Source organism: Meriones unguiculatus, chromosome 12 (genome assembly GCF_030254825.1).
Source record: "Meriones unguiculatus strain TT.TT164.6M chromosome 12, Bangor_MerUng_6.1, whole genome shotgun sequence".
NCBI lineage: Eukaryota > Metazoa > Chordata > Mammalia > Rodentia > Muridae > Meriones > Meriones unguiculatus.
The window spans coordinates 30313275-30334707 of record NC_083360.1 but is presented as its reverse complement, the minus strand read 5'-3'; the positions used below and the strand labels follow the sequence as shown (position 1 = coordinate 30334707).

The window sequence follows — 21433 nt, the reverse complement described above, 5'->3', positions numbered from 1 at the left end:
TTGAGCCCACCACCCAGCTAAGTATTCAGCAGAGAGCTGATCCTTGCATGCATGTGAATCACTACCACCTGCAGACAGCTATCTAAAGGACTAGAAAAGGGCCAGAAATTGTCCCTGTTTCTAGCAGAAATTTGTGAAAAGCTCAGAATCCACAGACATTTAGGAGAATATTTTAAAAAGTTTTTCCCCAAAGTTGAAGAATAATTAGCTTTAGTTGGGAAACGTCTTTGGATCTTCCAGACAACCCATGAAAATGAAATCAGAAAAAGAGGGACTATTTATAAATATCTCATCCTGGGGAGGGGTGAGGACTGTCTATTTTCTCTGTTTTTATGGATAAGGTGAAACTCCATGACCTGATGCAGCTGTCTGAGGCCATGTTGATGTCTGAGACCTGTGCTGTTGCCGGAAACTATGTGGAAGCCCACGATCCGTGTTCCTGCTGACTATACGGGCAAGGAAGCTACTTTTGCAGTGGAGTAGATGCCTGCAGATTCCCAGTTAAGAACGAGAAACACAGAAGGCTTTGGTGACACCCCCCCCCAAAGTCACAGCCTAGACAGGAGACTGTTGAAGAGATCTCTTTAAAATTGTGATAAGGATGCTGAAGTTTAGCTTTCTACAGTTGAGGGATTCTGACGGGGTGTGGGTGGGGAAAGACTCGGTTTTCTTTAAGGGGCTGGCTATTGGAAGTTTGACCATGTTCCCATGAGTATAACAGGCAACACAAATTTGACTTGTTGTTTTTTTGGGGGGTGAGGAGGTCACAAAGGTGAAGGGACATACTTGGAAAGCCTGGGAAGTGAGTGTCATTGGGGTACATGATGTGAAATTTCCAAACAGTCAACAAAAATATTAAAAAAGTAAAGGTGAAGTTTTTGCCCCTGGTAAGATATAGTGACTACATTCCACTAAATACAGCTATGAAAACTAGACAGAATGTACAGACAGCAACCTGAAGATGCTTATAAATTAGAGCAGGACACAGAATCTAAGGACAGACAGCAAGTTGATCATTTGTCTCCCTCAGTACCCCATGCTTGGTACTCAACATGTGGTTTAGTGGCAAAGAATGCATAGTAGCTTCAGATTATTAAAGCCTCGGGTTTCTGATTAAAAGATCAAGAAAAAGGATTGCCAAGACCCAGCAACAGTGGAAGAATCCACGGAAAGAGGCCAGCACAAGGAAAGAATACTAGATGGGTCTCTAGCTGTAGCTGTCTATGCGCGTCCAATCATGCTCAGGTAATTCCTCGGCTGACCACTGGGTGGCTGTCATGTGGAACTATCTAAATGATGCCTCAAAGGCTTTGAAAATAGTCTACAGTGGCACTACAGCCGTCAGTACTTGTAGCCTGAGCCTAACCAGGCAATTGCCCACTAAAACAAAAGTATAACCATTTTAGGGATTTCAAAAACAAAACTCAAACTTTCAAGACATAATATTCAAAATGTCTAGTAAACAACCTCAAATTCCCTTGCACAAAAAAGTAGGAAAGGGCAGCTGGAGAGATGGCTCAATGGTTAAAGAGTTCTGGCTGCACTTCCAGAGAACTTGTGTTCAATTCCAGCACCTACATGGCAGCTTACAACTATCTGTTATTCTAGTATCTAACACCACCACACAAACAAACACATAGGCAAAACACCAATGCACAGAAAATAAACATAAATTAGTTTTAAAAAGAAAAAGAAAGAAAGAAAATCTCAAGTTACATTGGGGAGGGAGGGCTGGGAACAACCCAAACATGTAGCACCAGGAGGATACAAACATGGGTCCTCTCAGTCCCTCTGTCTCTCTCTCTGTCTCTCTCTCTCTCTCTCTGTCTCTCTCTCTCTCTCTCCCTCTCTCTCTCTCTCTCAACACAGCCTCACTACATAACCTTAGCTGTCCTGGAACTCGCTATGTAGACCAGGCTGGCCTCAAACTCATACAAATCTGCCTGCCTCTGCCTCCCAAGTGCTGGGATTAAAGGTGTGTGCCAGTATTTTCTAACAAAGACTTATAAGCAGCTACTGTTTAAAAAAAAGTGCCAATGTGATTATTTTAACATATTGATGAAACTTCAGCATAATTAATTAAATGAATGTTTTCAAATCTTATCTCAAAGTCAGAATGGCAAAGATCAACAAAACAATGGACAACAAATGCTAAAGAGGAATTCCAAAGTGGATCAGCTTCTGGAAATCAGTGTGGAGAATCCTCAAAAACCTAAAATTAATCTATAGTATGACTCAGTTGTATGACCTCTAGGTGTATGTCCAAAGGACTCAACATCCTACTCCACAGATACTTGCTCAGCCAATGTTCATTGCTGTCTATTCACAACAGCTAGGACATTGATAAAACCTAAATGCCCATCAGCTGATAAATAGATAATAAAATGTGATACCTATATAACAGGGAAGATTATTCCACTGTAAAGAAAATTGAAATCATTAACTTTGCTGATAAATGGATGGAATTAGGAAAGATCATGTTGAGTGAGCTAACTGAGACTCAAAATGACAAAGGGCACATGTTCTCTCTCATCTGTGGTTTCTAGCACTCAGTCTTTGACTACATAAACTATAGTAATTGCAGAAACCAGTAAAAGGGGGCCATGGTGGAGGAAGCAGTAGTCAGGGAGAAAATAACAGGGTACAAGTAATTTGAAGGTTGAAATGTGAAGGGGGCTATACATAAGAAGGAGATAAACACAAAAGGGAAAAAGAGAACAAATTAAGTAAGAATGTTTGAAAAAAGTTATCTATTATCTACTACCTAAATTACATATAATAAATATAAATCTGCATATGCTTAAAATATATAGTTTAATTTGCATTGATGACTAAGGATGTTGAGCATTTCTTTTAAGTGTTTTTCTGCCATTCGATGTTCCTCTATTGAGAATTCTCTGTTTAGCTCTGTACCCCATTTTTTATTTGGATTACTTGATTTGTTGCTGTTTAAGTTCTTGAGTTCTTTATATATTCTGGATATTAGCCCTTTGTCATATATAGGGTTGGTGAAGATCCTTTCCCAATCTGTAGACTGTAGTTTTGTTCTGACAACAGTGTTCTTTGCTTTACAAAAGCTTTTCAGCTTCATGAGGTCCCATTATTGACCAAAACGACCCTGAGATTTAACGTTACACCAATCAGAATGGCTAAGATTAAAAAACTCAAGTGACAACACATGCTCGAGAGGATGTGGAGAAAGGGGAATCCTCCTCCATTGCTGGTGGGAATGTAAACTTGTACAACCACTTTGGAAATTGATCTGGTGCTTTCTCAGAAAATTAGGAACACTGCTTCCTCAAGATCCAGCTATAAGCACTCCTAGGCATATATCCAAAAAATGCTCAAGTATACAACAAGGACATTTGCTCAACCATGTTCATAGCAGCTTTATTTGTAATAGCCAGAACCTGGAAACAACCCAGATGTCCTTCAGTTGAGAAATGGATACAGAAATTGTGGTACATTTACGCAATGGAATACTACTCAGCAATTAAAAACAAGGAAATCATGAAATTTGCAGGCAAGTGGTGGGATCTAGAAAAGATCATCCTGAGTGAGGTATCCCAGAAGCAGAAAGACACACATGATATATACTCACTTATAAGTGGGTATTAGACATATAATATAGGATAATCATACTAAAATCTATACACCTAAGGAAGCTAATCAAGAAGAAGGACCCTGGATAAGATGCTCAATCTTCATTCAGAAAGGCAAATGGGATGGAATTCAGAAGAGGGAGAAAACAGGGAACAGGATAGGAACCTACCACAGAGGGCCTCTGAAGGACTCTACCCAGCAGGCTATCAAAACATGCTGAGACTCATAACCAAACTTTGGGCAGAGTGCAGGGAATCTTATGAAAGAAGGGAAAGATAGAAAGATCTGGAGGGGACAGGAGCTCCACAAGGAGAGCAACTGAACCAAAAAATCTGGGCACATGGGTCTTTTGTAAGACTGGTACTCCAAACAAGGACCATTCACGGAGATAACCTAGAACCCCTGCACAGATGTAACCCATGGCAGCTCAGTGTCCAAGAGGGTTCTCCAGTAACAGGAACAGGGACTGTCTCTGCCATGAATTCATGGGCTGGCTCTTTGATCACCTCCACCTGAGGAGGAAGCAGCCTTACCAGGCCACAGAAGAAGACAATGAAGCCAGGCCTTTTTGAGACCTGATAGACTAGGGTCAGACAGAAAGGAAGGAAGACCTCCCCTATCATTGGACTGGGAGAGGGGCATAGGAGAACAAGAAGGAGAGAGGGTGGGGTTGGGAGGGGATGGGGGAAGATGCTACAGCTACAATACAAAGTGAATAAACTATAAATAATAAAAATAAAATAAAATAAAATTAATTTAAAAAAGAAAAGAAAAAATATATAGTTTAAATAAAAATTCCCCATCTGGGCTGACAATGCTTCCCCTCAGAGCCATACAGGATCCAACTAAAACTCCAGCACCAGCCATGAGAAGCCATAGGCTAATGCAGTTACCCTTAATTGGAAGGTAAGTTGCTATTGCTGAAGACACCATGTACTTTGCATATGTAACTCAGAGGACCTGAGATGGATCTTGGAGGAAAATCTTCTACTGTCACTTTACTAAACCAGCACAATCTCTAACTACATTCCAAGTATTTATCCCTATACCCATAGAAAAGTGTAGTCCTCACCCCTTATTAAAGAAACTCCTCTGCATCAGAGACCATTACAGAAAACCATAACTGGTCAAAACACAAAGAATAAGAAATTGTGTAGTACCCAGTTCCAAAATACCTCTACAACACAATTCCTGCACCCAGGGTTGAGAGACCATTTCAGAAGAGTCAGAAAAACAGGAAGTTTGTTGTGAGATCATATCCCCTAGAAAAGTCAGAAAAGCTCCACCCAGGAAGTTTAATCAACATGGCCACCTAAACAGGACCTAAAAAATGACAGCATCAATAGACATGTTAACATGGAAGGGGGAAATCACACAGCACAAAGAACTGCAGGCAACTAAGGAATGCTTAGAGCTAGAGAAATAGTCTTCCCGAAGAAGAGCCCCCGCAACTGATTATCCAATACCAAGTAACATTATACAGACTGAGCAGGTTACATTTATATATTTAGGAAAATATGTAACAATAAATAAGCGAAAAGGTCATAAATTTGGGAGGGAGCAAGAGCAGCAATTTAGAGGGGTATGTGGGAAGGAAGAAAGGGAAGTGGGGGAAATGATAATCATATAATAATTTCAAAAAATAAAAAATATCATAACGCCAGGCTTAGTGGCACACTTTTACTCCTAGCACTCTGGAGGCAGGGGCAGATGAATATCTGTGAATTTGAGGCCAGTCTAGTCTACATGGTGAGTTTCAGGATAGCCAGAGCTACATAGTGAGACCCTGTCTTGAAAAAAACAAACAAACGCTTTTTAAAGTCTCAAGTTTGATGCCCAGCACCCACATGGCAGCATACAATGGTCTGTAACTCTAGTTCTAGGGTATCCAATGCACACACATAAAATAATAAAGTACTCAAGTCTAAAAATACTTATCAATGATGAGGATAAAGCTCAGTGGGTGAATACTCATCTAGCATGTGCAAAGTTCATCAACTAAATCTTGCTCAATTTAAGGACAACCATAATTCAAACTCTAGTCATCTATGGTAATGATATCTAGTTAAATAATGGATGCAAGCTTTATGCATAAAAAACATGAAAATACTAATATTATGGGAAATCAGAGGCAAACATTCAATTAATCTTGGACAGAGAAAAACCTGTCTGAGAAGGTTTGAAGACATAACTAATCAGGAACTAGAGGTTTGGGAGAGGACAACGGATGGTGGGGAGTACCACCATATGTGGGTCATGGAAGAAATGAGGGCTAAACATTGTCAGAAGATAATCCGATAAAGCTATAAAAGAAAAAATTGAATATCCTCTACTAGACACATGCTCAGAATGCTCATTGCAGTGGGGCCTAAGCTCACAAAGCTCAGAAAGAGCCACATGCTCATGATTTATTCTCATAGGTATCTATCTGCACAATCCATGAGTGAAACAGTACTGTTACAAACAGATACTGATAAAGAAAAGCAGGAAACAGAGAAAGAAACTGCCAGAGACACCCACAGAGGGCCTGAACCTGTAGGGTATCCAGGTGGATCTATATTACAGAGCCCTCTAAAAGGCAGATTTCCTTATTGTCACCTACTAGAGCAAGTGTGAGAGGCCTGAGAGACAACTGACCCGAGGGTTCATAGTCCCAGAGCAAGCCTCCTGTGCCCACAAGAACACCCACACCATGTCAGTCTCTTTCTCCTCCCTGCACAGTCACCTGACTTAGGTCAGCAGGTGTCTCTTCTCTCTGTGTCACTGGATACACCTTGACTACATTTGCAATTAACTAAACCCCAAGTATCAGGGTACACCTTCTAGGCTTTTCTTTTTCCTTAATTATAGCATTTGAAGTAGGAAGACCCACTTTCAGTGTAGGTCTTTTGAGGTGGGAAGTGGGCTACATCTTCTGGTGGCTACCTACATAAAAGGGATGGAAGAAGCAAGTTTGCTCTGGGCTTGTTTGCTCTCACTCTTGCTGTCAAGTTCGCTCCTTCACTGACACTAGAGCCAATTCTTCAGTATTCTGAAGAGCAGTGGAGACATCCAACCTCCTGGACTGAACCACTACTGAATTTTTAGGCTCTCCGTTGGTAGACAATCGTTGGACTAACTGAACCACAGCCGGTAAGTCCCTGTAATGAACCACCTTTCTTTATCTATGTACAGATTCATTTCATCAGTTCTGCTCCTCTAGGGCAGTGGCTCTCAGACTGTGTATTGCGACCTCTTTGGTTGCCTTTCACAGTGGGCGCCTAAGACCGTCAGAAAACAAAGACATTTACATTACAATTCGTAACAGGAGTAAAATTACAGTTATAAGGTAGCAACAAAAATAATTTTATGGTTGGGGTCAGCACAACATGAGGAACTATGTTGAAGGGTCATAGCATTAGGAAGGTTGAAAACCACTACTCTAGAGACCCCTGACTAATTTCCTAGGAAAGTCCTAGCTACTAATCAGACTCAAGGGAAGAACAGATGAAGATGACTTATATTTTCTTCTCTTTTTTTTTAAAGACTTAATTATTTATTTATTATATAGCATTCTGTTGCACATGTGTCCTTGCACATCAGAAGAGGGCACCAGATCTCACTATAGATGGTTATGAGCCAACAAGTGGTTGTTGGGAATTGAACTCAGGACCTTTGGACAAGCAGCCAGTGTTCTTAACCTCTGAGCATCTCTCCAGTCCAACTTATATTTTCTTATTCTTTTAACTTTCACATTATCTTATGTCAAACATTTCTAACTATATACATTTTAGTTCATATTTGAATTATTCATATATGTAATTCATGTATTTAAATCTAAGTGGACTCAGATTGATATATAATTATAAGAAATATTAAAAATAAAAAAAATTATGTTGGGTGGTGGTGGTTTACATGCCTTTAATCCCATACTTGGAAAGCAGAGGCAGGTGAATCTCTGAGTTTGAGACTAGCCTGGTCAACAGAGTGAGTTCCAAAGAAATCTTGTCTTGAAAACCCAAAAATAAAAAATAAAAGTAAGGAAAAGGATAGCATTTTGTGAATATATGTGTTTAGTAGAAAGTATGAAAAGACAGGTGACTTTCCAACTTGAATAAAGGTGACATTTGTTAGTTTGTATTGAGAGACCAAAGAATTGACAATTGTTTTTTTGGGTATTAGTTTGGGGTCTGGAGCACAGGCTTGGGTGAAGGCCAACCAGGTGGAGACATGTCTAGCCAGCTGGGGTAAGGAACTAGCTTTACTGCATCCTTTTCCTGCCCACCAGAGATATAGTTGATAGGAAACTGGCCCAGATGGCCAGGCCAGAACTATTTGTGGTCTTGGCACCTAAAGTAAACCAATCATTTCAAAAGTCAATTTCCCTTACCCAATCATGTAACACCAAGGCATGTAACTCCCTGATTGAGTTTTTTTCCCCTTTAAAAACCTTGTTCTGCTAGACAGCCCCACTGCATTCCTCTCCTGCTTCCACAGGAAGTTTTGCGACCTGGACTCAAGCACGTATCTAATAAACCCTCATGTACTTGCAGCAGAGTCCACTCCTGGTGGTTTTGGGGGGGTCTCGCAAACTGAGCATGCCAGTATTTCTTTTCAATACTAGAACTTTTCTATAAGAAATTATTTTAGTAACAAATCTGTGTGTGCATACATGTATGTATGGTTGTATGCATGTGAAGACCAGAAAACAACCTTGGGTGGCATTCCTCAGAAGCCATCTTTTTGCCCCCAAACTCACCAAATAGTCTAAGCTGGCTGTCCATAAAAGGACCTTTCTGTCTTCAATTCTCCAACACGGGAATTAAAAGAACTAAAGAAACTAATCAAGAAGGAGGACTCTGGCTAAAATGCTCAATCCCCATTTAGAAAGGCAAAGAGGATGGATATCAGAAGAAGGAGAAAATAGGGAACAGGACAGAAGCCTGCCACAGAGGGCTCTGAAAGTCTCTACCCTGCAGGGTATCAAAGCAGATGCTGAGACTTATGGGCAACCTTTGGGCAGAGTGCAGCAAATCTTATAAAAGAAGTGGGAAATAGTAAGACCTGGAGAGGACAGGAACTCCACAAGGAGAACAACAGAACCAAATAATCTGGGCACAGGGGTCTTTTCTAGGACTGATACTCCAACCAAGGACCATTCATGGGGATAATCTAGAACTCCTGCACAGATGTAGCCCATGGCAGTTCAGTGTCCAAGTGGGTTCCATAGTAATGGGAACAGGAACTGTCTCTGACATGAACTGATTGGCCTGTTCTTTAATCACCTCTCCCTGACTGGGGAGCAGCCTTACCAGGACACAGAGGAAAACAAAGCAGTCACTCCTGAGGAGACCTGATAGACTGAGGATCAGAAGGAAGGGGAGGAGGACCTCCCCTATCAGTGGACTTGGGGAGGGGTATGGATGGAGAAGGGGGAGGAAGGGTGGGATTAGGAGGGAAAAAGGGAGGGAGCTACAGGGGGGATACAAAGTTAATACATTGTAATTAATAAAAATTAAAATTAAAAAAAAAAAGAGTATTACCACACCCAGTATTTTTTATCTGGGTGTTAGCGATTGAACTCAGGTCCTATCTAGCCCAACAACTCTCCTTTACATAAAAATATAAAGCCATTTAGAAAGCTATCTGGGAGTGGTGCACATCTGTGACCCTAGCACTCAGGAGACTGTACCTCGGTTATAAAGCAAGACCTTATCTTTAAAAAGAACCAAAAAAAAAAAAAAAAAAGTGTTACTAAAACTGCATCATAAATGCAATGGCATTTATAACCTTCCATTAAAATAGTCTTTAGAGCCTGGTGGTGGTGGTGGCACATGATTGAAATCCCAATACTTGGGAGGCAAAGACAAGCAGATCTCTCTGAGTTTGAGGCCAGCCTGATCTAGAGACATCCAGGGCTAAACAGGGAAATCCTGTCTTGAAAGCAAAAACAAAACAGGCACAAACAAAATAAAACAGTCTTCAGTAATTACAAAATGGAGATGTTTTTCATCAGATAACACTTTTGGAAACCACCTTCCCAGGACAAATCTGAAAAGGGTTATGGAGTGAGGGAAGAGCATCCCTTTTGCCCTCATAACTGCTAAGCTTCTGGGTGGAAAACTCAGCCATTCTTGTTCTCAGAGCAGAGTTGATGCCTCAATAGCAGAGAAATAAACACATAGAGTAAAACACAATTAGCACATGAGGTCCTCTTCTGGGAACAGGATGTGCAGAAGCAAATGTACACTGGGGCATGGAAATTGGCAAGTAACTTACAGGATGCTTGGCTGAAAGTCTCCCCGTCACAGTTCCAGTCTGATTCCATGTAGAAGAGATGGAGCCCTTGATCAGTTAAGAAAAGTCAGTTCAAATCTAGGCAATATGGTGTGACAAAGAACACACAGACCTTTCACCTATAACCTGCCCTGTTCTTCCTGCAAGTTAAAAAATAGCTTTGGGATCAAGGACAGCAAAATATGTTCCCCTCTAACCCAAATTGAAGCAGCAATAGGACAAATGGATCCATGTCATTATTAATTCTATATGTGACTTATGGGGCTGTAAAGACAGCATAAACTCAAAGTGGAATTATGTCACAGGTTCTGTTACTTGTGAAGCCTTGTAAGTCATAGACATCTCTGACTGTCGTTTTCTTGTGTGTAAATTAAAACAGTAATGTCTACCTGTGATGGATGTTATTGGTTGCTGACTTGACTGTATCTATAATTAATTAAAATCCAACCAGCTGGGTTAACTTGTGATGGATTTTTTTTAAATTAGATAATTTGAAATGTAAGACCTCCTTTTAATCCAGATCTTTTGTGGTGGGAAGATACACCTTTAATCCAGATCTTTGGAGGTGGGAAAATCCACTGATAACATTGGCCACACATTCTGGTGGCCGCCTATATAAAGGACACAAAAGGAGGAAACTTGCTCTCTCTGCCTGCTTACTCTCACAGAGAGTCCATTCCTTCACTGGCACTAGAGCATACTTCTTTGGGATTCTAGCATGAAGACCAACTGAGACACCCAGCCTCATAGACTGAACAACTATTGAATTCTAATCCCAATTTATTTTTATAAAGCCTTAGTTACCTTTTTCATAAAAGCTAGTAATCCATCTATAAAAGTTGACTTGATCTTGTGAACCTACATCATAAAGATAAGAATAGTTATGTTCTTAAACTTGTTAAAGTACTCAAAGAGACCAACTGCAGAGCATCAGTTCACCTAGGAATGAGCATGTGGGCAGAATTACCTTGCATAACTTTTAGTGCCAGGATTGAATAATACAGGTCCACAAAGAAAGATACCAGTCTGTCATTCCGCAATATTTAGGCTGCAAAGTCAATTACTCATTTCAGTGTCCCCAGAAGTGGGCCCTTTCTAGTTCTTTCCCCATCCTTACATTACTTCAGAAGGATGGATAGTTTGGTATCAATGTATTTCTGCAGGACAAGAGCTCCATAAATAACAGCACTGTTGTTTGGTTTGTAAATGTGGTTAATGAATAACAGAAAACATGAAATAAAGAGCAAGTGTGTGAACAGAAAAACATGATTAGCCAAAAGAGGAGAGGGGGTATGCCAGTAAGCCTCAGTAAATATCACTCCCTTGGAGTCTGGAAACCAGGGGAATGACAAGACTTTTGTGAGAATTGGTAGAAGTCTCACTCTCACTTAAAGAAACAGGGGCACAGGCCATCAGTCTCCTTCCATACATGACTCCTTGGGCTCCCAGTGTTAGGAAAAGTAGAATTAGTCTTGAGTAAGATGGCATTGGGATATGAAGAAGCAAGGCTGACATAAAGTTGGTTGAGGAAATTTTATCTCCTTAGAATACCGTTAACACATGTCAACAAATATGGGGTTGTGAATAGAGACAAGGTTAGATAGTATTCCTTCATCACAAACCATTTACACACACACACACACACACACACACACACACACAGAGAGAGAGAGAGAGAGAGAGAGAGAGAGAGAGAGAGAGAGAGTCAACTTACCTGTCTATATTCCAAAATTATCTTGGGTAATGGGTGAAGATCTTGTAGAGAATTTAACTAAAAATGAAAATATGTATTATCAACATAATTTCTTCATTTCATTTTTTTTACTTTCAACTGGAGGGTATACTAGTAATAAATGATGTGATTTAAGATATTTTCCAAAATGAATCTTCATAACAAACTCAAATTATCAAAAAAATATCTTACCCAACCACCTACGAAGTAACATCTAACCAGGAGCTAAAATTACTTCAAATGAGCTGAGAAATAAGAGTCTTCTTTAGACCTTAAATTAGCAAAAATCTAAATCTCACATAAAGGAGTAAGTTATATGCCTCCAAACATAAAAATCCACACTACAGCAGTGCCCAACATTTGATTGAGTGAAACTTAAGGGAGGTGGCATAAGCTTTGAACCCTAAAGCCACAGTATTGAACACACACAGTACTGATCCTAATCTGCTGATATGAAGTTCAAAAATAGGAAAAAGCAGCCTGCAGTGGTAGACAGAGCTCAGTGTCTGAAAAAAGGAGCAGGACCTACTAGGAACCTGGAATATTTACTTCTTGCCATGATAGCAGTTACATGGTGTTGTCATAGGCTTTCCAACCATGTGAAAACATCTAAGTGGAGAAAACACACAGGAAGTGGTTATGAATGCCTGTGTGTGCCCAATATTACTAAAGATGTTCTAACAGGATAGAATGCCAAAAAAACAGCAACATCTGGAATCATCTCTGACCTTCTTCTAGTCTTACTCACAGCAAGTCCTGTGGCTCCCCTACAAAATGTATCCTGAATCTGCCTCTTTCCTCCCATCCTTGCTTTATCACTTTGTCCTATCACTTACTTTCTCTCTTGGTCTCCACAGATACCTACATTCTTGTACACAGACACACAGATATGTGCACATACAAATACACACATACATACTCTCTGTCACATGCACACACACATACACTCTCTCTGACACACACACACACACACACACACACACACACTTAAAAGAGCAAAATTGCACCAAATTATCCTTTTCCAGAAGTACAGCCAGCCAGATGTGCCTGGAGGGTAGCCACCTGCCTGTCTCCTGGTGCATAGCTCCTCGAGAGAGGGCACCTTGTCTACAGGGTCTGCTGCCAGCACGGAAGGCAGCTTATACCTGGTGCAGATATGTAAAACATGTAAAAAAGACAGGGAAGCTAGACTCTTACCATGGCTTCTGATGTGGACAGCTGATTCTGCAGCCCAGTTCTGGGAAGATGCTTCCTCTTACTCAACAAGTGTAGCTTCAACTTGCCAAAGAGGATCTTTAACAAAAGCAAATCACAAGTGTGAAAAAAAATCCAGATCTGAGAAAATGAACATAACCATCACAGCTACCGCCACTAGTCTGAAGACATGTAGCTATAGTAAAAGAGGCTTAGCTCCTCATTTATAAAAACTTTGAGTTAATGTATCTCAAACGCCATCACTTGTGAGAACATGAGTAATTTAACATCATTTTCATACAATATTATAAATTCAAAGTTAACCATCCTTTAAGTTCTTGAGTAAGATACTTAGCTTTTGAAAGGACAAAATTTAGTATTACCAACAGGCCCATGGCTGTAATCTCAGTACTTTGGAAGGTGAGGCAGAGGGACTGTCATGGTGTGAGTATACAGCCACTGGTTACAGAATGGGTTTTACATAAGTCTGGGCTACAGAATGAGACCCTGTCTCATAACAAATAAATGAAATTGAGCCTTACCTCACGAAGCTGGTTATTACTCGTTATAAGAAACTGTTCTCCTGCAACAAAATGGGCTTCTTGCTCTAGATCCTTGAGGTGAGCCTAAAAAAATTGAAACATTATTATTCACAGACTTCATGATTTAAAAGAACTTAATCTGTTCATCAAACTCAACAAAAGCCCTAAATGGAATAAAAACTCATCTGTCACTTACCAAAATGAAGGTTTGAAAGCATACATATTGATTTTGTGGTGAAATTTTCAGGCTCATAAATTGCCTTTCCCAAACCTAGCTAAAACTTTTTTGTTTAGTTTTGTTTTGTTTTGAGACAGGATTTCTCTGTGTAGCCTTGGCTGTCCTGGACTCACTTTGTAAACCAGACTAGCCTTGAACTCCTAGCAATCTGCTTGTCTCTGAATCCACCACTCCTGGCTCCCTAGCTAAAACTTAAAGAAGCAAAAATAAAAGTACACCAAAATGAGAGAGAAAAGAATGTGTTTTTCAGCTCTGTTTGAAGGGATCCAATACTATAAGAAAAAAGACAGAAAAGGGGGAGGTATAGGTTACAGATTTACATCCATACTAGAGCAAGGTGTCCTATAAGTCACTATGAGGAAATAAAAACACAAGTAAAAGACTTAGATGAAAGTCTGGTTATGGGTAAATGCACAGCCTGAAACCCAAGTTTCATCCCTGAGACTCACATAATAGAAAGAGAACTGAATCCCCAAAATTGTCCTCTGACCTCTACACACACACACCACACGGTGGAATGCTTATCCTCCTTACATGAGTGCATGTCAGTCACTGTTTTATTGCTGTGAAGAGCAGGAAAGTGTTTAGTTTTTCAAGACAGTTTCTCTGTATATCCCTTGCTCTCCTGAAACTAACTCTGTAGATCAGGATGGCCTCAAATTCAGAGATTCAGCTGCCTCTCTGCCTCCCAAGTTCTGAGACTAAAGGCTGGGCCATCATCACCTAACTGAGAGTTCTACTCTTGATTCACAGGCTAAACCAAGAGAGACACTGGGTTTGGCATGACACACTTCCTCCAACAAGGTCACACCTCCTAATTCTTCCAATCCTTTAAATCCTTAGTGACTAAGCATTCAAATATATAAGCCTATTGAGGCCATTCTTATTCAAACAATCACATTCTAATCTCTAACCGCCATAGGCTTGCAGGCATATTATAATGCAAAAATTCATTCAGTCCAACTTCAAAAGTCCACATAGTCTATCACTATCTCAACATCACTTAAAAGTCCAAAATTCAAAGTATCTGAGCTTCATGGCAATTTCTTGTTTGTTTGTTTGTTTGTTGTTTTTGAGACAAGGTTTCTCTGTATAGCCTTGGCTGTCCTGGAATTCATTCTATAGACCAGGCTGGCCTCAAACTCAAAAGATCCATTTGTCTCTGCCTCCTGAGTGCTAGGATTAAAAGGTGTGCACCAATACTACCTGGCTTCTTTAAGCTTTTTTACTTCGTTGAGCCCAGTTTTGGCTCCAATATCACCTTTTCTGCTGTTCTTTTTCTCCTCACACAGTATATTTTGTATGTCTTTTTGTCTTAGCTTGCTCTTTTTCACTATAGATCTAAACAGGAGTGATTACTAATAACCACAAGATACAGTATCGATACTAGGCTATCTTGAAATCTCTTCTGCCAATGCCATTAATCCAAAACTCTTCAATTTAACCTTAGGCAGATTTTTTAGGACAAGAGCAAAAAGCATCTATATTCTTTGCCAAAATATCACAAGTATGATTTTTCTAGGCCACTTGCTAATATTCTTCCTCTCTTGAGCTCAGCCATTATAATTTACATTGCTGTCACTATTATTGTATCCCATGTTTTTACTTGAATGGCCCGATAACTCAGCTTAAAGCATTCAGCCACTTTTTTAGTCCGAAGTCCCAAAGTCTTCCACATTTCTCCAAACAAACAGCATAGTCAGGTGTGTCCCTGGTACCAATGTTCTGTTGCTGTGTAGAGACACCATAACTAAGGCAACTCTTATAAAAGAAAGCATTTAATTGGGAGCTTGTTTACAGTTTCAGAGGTTAGTCCAGGATTATCAGAATAAGGAACACGGTAGCAAGCAGGCAGACGTGGTGCTGGAGAAGTAGCTGAGTATTCTTCATCCTGAGCCAAGGGCCAAGAGCAGAGACAGTGTACTTAGCATGGGCTTTTAAAACCTCAAAGCCCACAATCAGGGACACACTTCCCCCAACAAAGCCATACTTCTTAATCTTTCTAATTCTTTCAAATAGTACCACTTCCTGATAATTAAGCGTCCAAATAAATAAGCTTGTTGAGACCATTCTTATTCAAACCACTGCAGTGCAGTAGATGTCTCTGGTGTCTAAACCCTTCACCACATGGTCTTCCCTTCTAGGAGTCCAGGAAAAAGAGAAACAATATCAACACTGCTGTAGGGCCAATAGGGAAGGGAAGAATCTACTGAGAACACAAACAATTACATATTCTGAAATAATAGCTTACTCCAAGGAGTGCCGATGTCCTCTTCATTTCTTCTTTATCAACTGGAATCTTATGGTTTTCCATCACTGTGAGTCAAAGTAAAAAACAGATCATATTTTCAATAGACTAAAGAATCTCACTCTCTGATGAGCTAATGATAACAATATTCATTTACTCAGCTCCCACTCTAAGTCAGCCTCTGCTCTATGAGGAAATAAAAGTGCCATAAGAAGTGGGCTGTTGGGGATACAGAGCACTTGTTCAGCACAAGCCAGGTCCTGGGCTCAGTTCCCAGGTGTGAAGGATATGGGACTCTACTGGTCCCAGCCTGGCCCTTTGCATACTCTGGATGGAGAGTAACTCCTGGCCCTGCAGCAGGACCTTGTCAAGAGGCAAAGATGGGCAAAAGCCCTGGAGGGTACTTAAAGGAAGGGTCTAAAGTGATAGGGAAGAGAAGCACAGAACTGGAGGATTGGCCTGATGTTAAGATAACAGGTGAGTAAATGTCAACTATAGCTGAATGCTAGGCCATCAAGTCCTTCCAGACCAGGAAGTGATACAGCCTAAACCCTCTTGTTGCAGAAAAGAAAATAAGGTGCTAGCAACTTCTTTGGATGAAATATAGTACCCACTCCATTATAGGTTTAAAAAGAAAATTCATTCCTAAACAATTTAAAGTTTCTCCAGAAAGATGACTATACTTTGTTTTTATGGTAACTCACCTGCCAAAATTGGTATCAATGGAAGCTCCAAAGTACAAAATAGTTGCCATAAGCCATAAGCCTGTTTCACAGGAAGAAATAATATCAATATATTTTGAGTGATTATCTGCATTTTGTTGAAAAGCTACCTGACTTCGCTGTGTTATGCTTAAGCGACCCCTGTCTGAAGCTGTTTCTCTATCTTCTTAATAAAACTCTTATTTCCATTACAGAGAATATTTCACTACTATCTGAATATCTAGTAAAGATATTCTAAAATTTCACAAGACCTTTGCTTTCTCACTTTTAGGAGTATCTGTGTGATTTTAGTCTTCCATTTTTACTACAGAATGTCTCACTAAGTACTAGTCATTTCACCTAGTCTTCATTGATTTTGCATTGGCCCTGCAGACTAGTCAGGAGAGGTGGAATCTTGATGTTAGGCCACCTGTTTCAAGAGTGTGAAATCCTTCCTCTTTTATTCATATCATCTTCCATGTTGTTTATTTATTTGTAGGCCCCTACTTATACACACAGTGTTATGCAGTCCAGTCTGGACTCAAACTCTCCATATAAATGAGGTTGCCCTTGAACTTCCTACTTCCACTTCCTAAGTGCTGGGATTACAGGCTTGTCCATCACACCTGATTTCCTATTATGTTTACTGGAGTTTTTCTTATATTCACTCTTTTCTGCTGTTGCCTAGAGTGCTGGGCCTCATCTTCTAGTTCCCCTCAATTTCTCTGCCTGTCCTTGCACGCTAAAGCAGATTGATCCTGTCCAGGACACATCCTCCTCAACCCTTAGACAATTTTCCTGTTTGGGCATATATCCAAGGGCAGGGGAGGAAAGAAGCAGCTTGCATTAGAGCCATGAAGGGAAAAGCGTCTAGCTCTAGCCTGTCTTGGAAGCTTGTCATCTTGCCAGTCTCCTTCACCTTTACCTTGGGACATAGTCTTCTTTCCTTTAGCCTCCTTAGTAGTCCCTCCATTGGCTGCAGCTTCCCAATAAGAATCTAACTGAAACAAGCTGGGTGTATTTTGTTGCTAACTAAAATAAATCCTTGGCATCTGAAACACTCTAGTTAAGTGTGAGGCATTGGAACAATTGTTTTCAATATTGGAACATATTTTTTTTTTCAGAACATATTTTTAAAACTGCAGGAATTATCATTTTATTCTTTCCTTTTCTAAGTGAGGCACCGTTTAACTTGGATTTAGGACAAACATCTCACTTCATATTCAAAACACTAAGTGTGAGTCTGGGTATAAGTGAAAACACAGGCCTTACATAGCCAGAAATTACAGTATGAAAAATGCCTTGCCTTTAACTTGGAACAAAGATCCATCGTGAGGTCGTAGAGTATCCTCAGGTTCATGTATACATTCTGATTCTTTAAAATGAATACATTAAAATTTAGATGGACTTAGCACAAATTCTCATCATAGTCTGGGAACTGATATCACTTACAAAAGTGTTTCTAGTGACATGGCAAGATGCTCCTGATGGCTTCTGTGCCAATCACCATTGAAAAGGTCCCTAAAGGCACAAGTCAGACTGTCCACAGGGATACACTCCCCCAGACCAGTATTTCTTCTTTGTACAGATAGAGAAATAGAACTCCTAATGCCTGTTGCAATGATTAAATGACTGGCAAGGCCAGAAACATGGATTTTCAGATCCCACACTTTCTCCTCTATGCTCTGTCACACAGCAACCACTTGATGGATGCTACATTCACACTAACTTATCCATTAACACTCTGGGTAGGTAAATATAGAAGCTCTGAGAAGCCACAAACAGAAGCTATGTTCAAAGAACAGAGAGGGGAGATGGGATAAGAAGCATCCTCTAACACACAGTCTGTGTTCTTCCCTAACCTCTGAGCCATCTCTCCAGCCCTCTGTGTTCTTCCTAACAGGGATCTTTACAGCCTTCTTCTCAGCATCCCACTCTGCCAAGGAGCCCCCAAATCTAGCTAGGATGCTCAGATTTACCTTTCTGCTAAATCCTCACATTAGGAGAAACTCAAAGTATGTGGCTGCTGGCTGCACATAGATCCCTACAGAAACCATGCTACTATGGTTCTCCGGTCATTTCCTGAACTTGGCTCTCCCATGAACAACTCAGGAAATATGAGGCAGAAAACCATATCTATGGCACCACATAGAACAATCCCACCTGGTTTCCTGCAGCTCTTTCAACTCCAAAGTGATCACAAGTTTCCTCTTTGAAACATTCCAAGACAGGCCTGTTCCTTGGCATGGCACAGCCCCTTGAGAACTCTTCATGCACCCTAGATCCCCAAGTCTTCTTTTTCCTTCCTAAACTGTCCTTGTTATCCTCACTAAGGAGCTAATTTTCTAGGAGGGCTGCTGTTCTCATGCCATTCCTTCTATCTGAGCTCCTTTTCATCCTCAAATCACCTCTTCAGAGTGACACAGAAGCAGATTCCTTAAGGGCCAACTACAATCTCTCACTCCCATGTGCTGCAAGGCTCTCCCATGGCCATATCTGGCCAACAACCATGACTGAAACTGCTTTTGAAGCTGCCTCTTATCCTCATGAGGCAAGGACAAAGGGCCTTAGGAACAGAGAGTAGAAGTCCAGACCTGGCTCAACAGCATCACTAAGCATTGTGACAGCCTGCATTAGAGAGCACACCCTCTATAGCTGATTTTCATTCCATGCAGCCATCTTATCCCAGAATAATATGTGAGAATAATAAGAAGAAACTAGACTTAGTCATAAATCCAAACTGAGCCATGGCGTCAACTATGCCTTGGGTAAGATGAGTGAACAGTAACGTGTGCATATCTAGTATCCCCCTCTGTGAACTAGGACTGATAATACTAGTAGTGGACACTAGTGGACAATTTCTTGTCATATTTCAGCTTGTTAGGCAATCTTTGCCTGACTGAGTAAGATTCTAATCACCAGTAAGAGAAAAGGGATACTTTCCAAGTGCTAAAACAAAATCTTGTCTCCTGCATGGCCACTGTCCCTAGGCTGCCAGGACCAGATTCCCATTCTTGCAAGAACTGTACATTTTTCTCTGATTTGGCAAACTATTTCATGACCTTCTGTTATACCTTTTTTTAAATTCAAAGATATGGTATTTCTGGTATTTACAGTCTACCCCTATGGGACACAGACCCACACTGCACACATGGTAGTTATGAGTATGAAGGGCAGGGTGTGCAGGCTCTCACATGTGCTGCTGTACCTTTGGCCCATCTGAGTGCTCACTGAAGTGTCACACCATGTGGCTGAATAGAGAGTCCTGGTTGTGACACTGTTCCCCAATAACTCTCCTTCAGAAAAGGTAGCTCCTGAAGACAAGGGGCATCTTCACCACAAGAGGGCTTTGGAAAACACACCTTGTCCTTTCTACCTAGACTGAAGTGGCTGTCCCAGAAAGTCAGACAACAAGAACATGTCACCAGAAGGATTTACAAAAGGTCAGTTTTTTGCTCACAGAGGAGGTGCTACTGACACTGGAGAATCCACAGAAGAGCTACACTCTAATGTGACATCCCTGGAAGTCTCTCATCTTTATTCATTAACCTCTATCAGAAACACCTCAGCCAACAGAATTTGGATATAACAAATGAAATACAAATGGGTTCTGGCAATATCATTGTTACTATTAGATTATCTACAAAGTTAAAAAAAAAAAGTCAGGGTTGTATTAAGGTAGATAGAACTTCATCTTAAACATCTTACCACAGTATTTCTTGAGGCATCACCAAATGTACTGCTTGGTTTGATTATGATGGACTTTTCTAGGTGTTTTGCCACTAAATCTTCGAATGAAGGTGCAGTGTCACTAGGATCTATGAGCCATGCAGCAACTCTGGGATCTAGTCCTACAAAACCAGCCACTGCAGAGGAAAAGGTTACTTAGTATTCCTCTCAACCACAAACAATTGTTGCTTTTCCCATCTTTACACTAAGCCAAGAGTTTTCCACAAGCATGAAACAAAAATGACTGAGAAACACTTAAAGAAATGTTCAACATCCTTTCCATCAGAGAAATGCAAATTAAAACTACTTTGAGATTTCATGTTACCCCAGTCAGAATGTGCAAAATCAATAAAACAATTGACAGCACATGTTGGCAAGGATGCCGGCAAAGAAGAACATTTATTCATTGCTATGGGAGTGCACCTTAGTATAAACAGTGTGGAAATATGTATGGCGGTTCCTCAGGCAGTTGGGGATAGATCTACCTCATGAGCCAGCTATACCACTCTTGGGCATATACCCAAAGGACTCTCCATCTTACTATAAAGATACTTGCTCAGTTATGTTCACTGACGTACTATTCATAATTGCCAGAAATTGGAAAGAGCCAAGATGTCCATCAACCAATAAATTGATAATGAAAATGTGGTACATTTACATAATTGAATATTATTCGGCTGTTAAGAACCAGTGAAATTTTGAAGTCTGCAGGTAAATGGATGGAGCTAGAGAAAAAAAATCCCAACTGAATAACCCAGACCCAAAATAGACAAATATTACATATTTTATCCTATATGTGGATGTTCAACTTTTAAGCTTTTGATATGTGTGCTAAAAATTCAAATAACCAAAGACGTTAAGTACCTAGTAAGGGGTCAGAGGAATGGAGAGGATCTTCCAAGGAAGGGGAAGTAGAATATAGTGTTATGGGGGAAAGAGGGGAAACTAGAATAGAAGGATTAATGGAAAGGAGGATGGGAGATCAGAGTCCAGGAGTTATGGATAGGAATACCTTATACTAAAGGCCTTTGAAAATCCATATAGAAACCCACTACTGCAGAAGTTTCTTAATATATACATATAAGAAAGGAATCTAAATGGAATCACCATATAATGGGGGAGACAATGTCCCAACTATATAACTTATGTCACCAGTTAAAACTTCCAGTG

The 21433-nt window shown here is 40.4% G+C and overlaps 1 protein-coding gene across 1 annotated transcript in view; it reads right to left on the bottom strand.

The window, feature by feature from the left end:
- The window catches only part of Poln (DNA polymerase nu), a 127514-nt gene that overhangs the window by 71230 nt on the left and 34851 nt on the right, over positions 1-21433 (bottom strand). Inside the window, exons 6-14 of the mRNA XM_060365492.1 lie at positions 20243-20400; positions 17841-17909; positions 16538-16598; positions 15837-15901; positions 13348-13431; positions 12809-12904; positions 11594-11650; positions 10684-10737; positions 9862-9927 (exon numbers count right to left, since the gene is read on the bottom strand). Coding sequence (XP_060221475.1) covers positions 9862-9927; positions 10684-10737; positions 11594-11650; positions 12809-12904; positions 13348-13431; positions 15837-15901; positions 16538-16598; positions 17841-17909; positions 20243-20400 — 710 coding nt within the window. The remainder of the gene's footprint in view (positions 1-9861; positions 9928-10683; positions 10738-11593; positions 11651-12808; positions 12905-13347; positions 13432-15836; positions 15902-16537; positions 16599-17840; positions 17910-20242; positions 20401-21433) is intronic.